Genomic DNA, 2,095 nt, shown 5'->3' on the forward strand with positions numbered 1-2,095 from the left:
AAGAGCTCTGCCCTCCCTATCTCAGGCCTCTGGACCAGGGCGCAACTGACCCTGGATGCTCATCAAGCCCACCCCCAGCCCCAGCCCTGTCCCAGACCCTTCCCAGCGAAAGCTGGTTATGCCCATCACCTTCCACTAGGGTTTCCTGTTGGCTAACATTTTTGGAAGCCTCCACAGACCTCTCTATATTACACTTCTTACCGTTAGAAATAGAAGCAGCCAGCCATCACAGCTAGTGTCTCTCTACAACTTCCAAGCAGTTCCCTGACCTCAAAAAAGAATGGCAATTTTGCCAACTACTGGATTCTGCAAAGGACCTCCCTGGTCCTTCAGCTGAGCTAGGAAAGAGAGCGCTCCTGGAGCCTGGTGCAGAGGTGCAAGGCCCTAAGGGAGCACCCCAGCATAGCCCCTGCCCACCCCCATTCTTGCCCCTACACCCAGAAGCAAAAGCACACCGCACTCAGTTCCAAAACTCTGAAGTCAAGCTTTTTTTTTTAAGTTTATTTATTTTTGAGAGAGAGAGAAAATGAATGAATGAATGAGAATGAATCCCAAGCAGTCTCCCTGCTGTCAGCACAGAGCCCAACACAAAGCTAGAACTCATGAAGCATGAGATCGTGACCTGAGCCAAAATCAAGAGTCAAATGCTTAAACGACGGAGCCACTCAAGTGCCCCTACGGTCCAGCTTTTTAATGCTCAAAGGATAACACAGGGGTTTCCTACCCACGCCACGCTCAGAGACCACTCAGGGAAAGAACCCTGATTGGAAAGACCTACCTCTTAGACCCTTGCCAAGTATTTCAAGAACAGCATGGTCGCACATGTGGGCAGCTGGTAGCCACCCTACACCGCTGAGAAAGAGTAGGCCACACCTGGCCTGTTAGAGGGGAAGTCCTGCCTGAACACATTCCGTCAGGCGCCAAGACGTTAGAAGGAAAAATGCCTAAGGCTCAGCTAGTGAGTGGAGCCCTGCACATTCCCCCTGAACTATGGCTCCCTGGCCTTCTACCCACTGCCACATTTCTGCCGGAAACTAAGGGAAAGAAGAGTGTTGTGAGCCTAAGCGGGTCATACCCTGGAATCAGGATTGCGGTCTGTAGCAGAGCTCAGCCAATACTTTCAAGTCCAAGCAGGGGGACATACTGACCACTTACCACAACAAAATGCACATTTAATTGCCAGATTAGAATTATATTGATTCCTCTGGTCTCTAAACAATCACACCACCACCACGTCACAAAATGCTTGCCATCCATCTTAACGCCATAAGGCCCCAGGCCCCATCCCGGAGCATGCTCCAGGACCAGCTTATCTTTCAAGCCCTGTTGGTGTGCACCTCAATGTGTTTATAGACCTCCACAGCCAGAAGGACCCAGAAAGACCTGGCCTGACCCATCCAGAGAGATCTGGGATATGCCGCCAGACCTCTCAGTCCCCACTAAGCTATGGGATGTGGCAGCTTCCTTCCCAGCTCCACTCCTTGTCTGGTAGCTCAGTTCATTATTCAAAGCCTGTGTGACTAAAGAGCAGTACTGTTTAAAGCAAGGTCAACATGGAGCAGTCAGCTGCTCGTGGTTTCAGTTCTGGAATGACCTGAGGAGCTGCCCTAAAAGTGAGGTGGTCGTCATAAAGTACACAAAGGCTTCTGGTCAAAGTCAAGGCCCTGCCAGCAGTCAGCAGTACCCTCTTGCCAAGAGAAAGACAGAAGCACCAAAGTGGTCTGCCTCTGGGAAGCCCAACCTGCAGGCTACACATGGCATAGGGCCTTGCAGCAGAGGCCATGCCACGGCGAAGGGTGTGGGCAGGTGGCCACCCTCAGCCACAGCTCACTCACCAATGACCAGCAGCACAAGGATGACAATGAGAACTACAAAGAAGGTGTTGCCGTACATCACCACCAGCTCCACCAGGCGGGACTTGAAAATCTTCTGCCATCTGTGAAGACAAAAACACTGAAGAAACAAACACACTTGGGACTCGGGGCCTCAGGGACAGAGTCGGTCCTGTACTCTTCTCCAATGGCTGATTATCTTGAAAAGACTCAGCCTCAGTGGCCTAGAGTTCTCAATTTAGGACAACTGTTCAAAAGGGCAA

At 51.2% G+C, this 2,095-nt stretch overlaps 1 protein-coding gene across 3 annotated transcripts in view; it reads right to left on the reverse strand.

The window, feature by feature from the left end:
* BCAP31 (B cell receptor associated protein 31) overlaps positions 1-2,095 on the reverse strand; it is a 30,707-nt gene that overhangs the window by 25,818 nt on the left and 2,794 nt on the right. For all 3 annotated transcript variants that reach the window (XM_077769625.1, XM_077769627.1, XM_077769626.1), the window contains exon 3: positions 1,836-1,936. In XM_077769625.1, the coding sequence (XP_077625751.1) occupies positions 1,836-1,936 (101 nt within the window). The remainder of the gene's footprint in view (positions 1-1,835; positions 1,937-2,095) is intronic.

The sequence above is a fragment of the Crocuta crocuta genome, unplaced genomic scaffold, assembly GCF_008692635.1.
Source record: "Crocuta crocuta isolate KB4526 unplaced genomic scaffold, BGI_CrCroc_1.0 scaffold978, whole genome shotgun sequence".
Taxonomy (NCBI): Eukaryota; Metazoa; Chordata; class Mammalia; order Carnivora; family Hyaenidae; genus Crocuta; species Crocuta crocuta.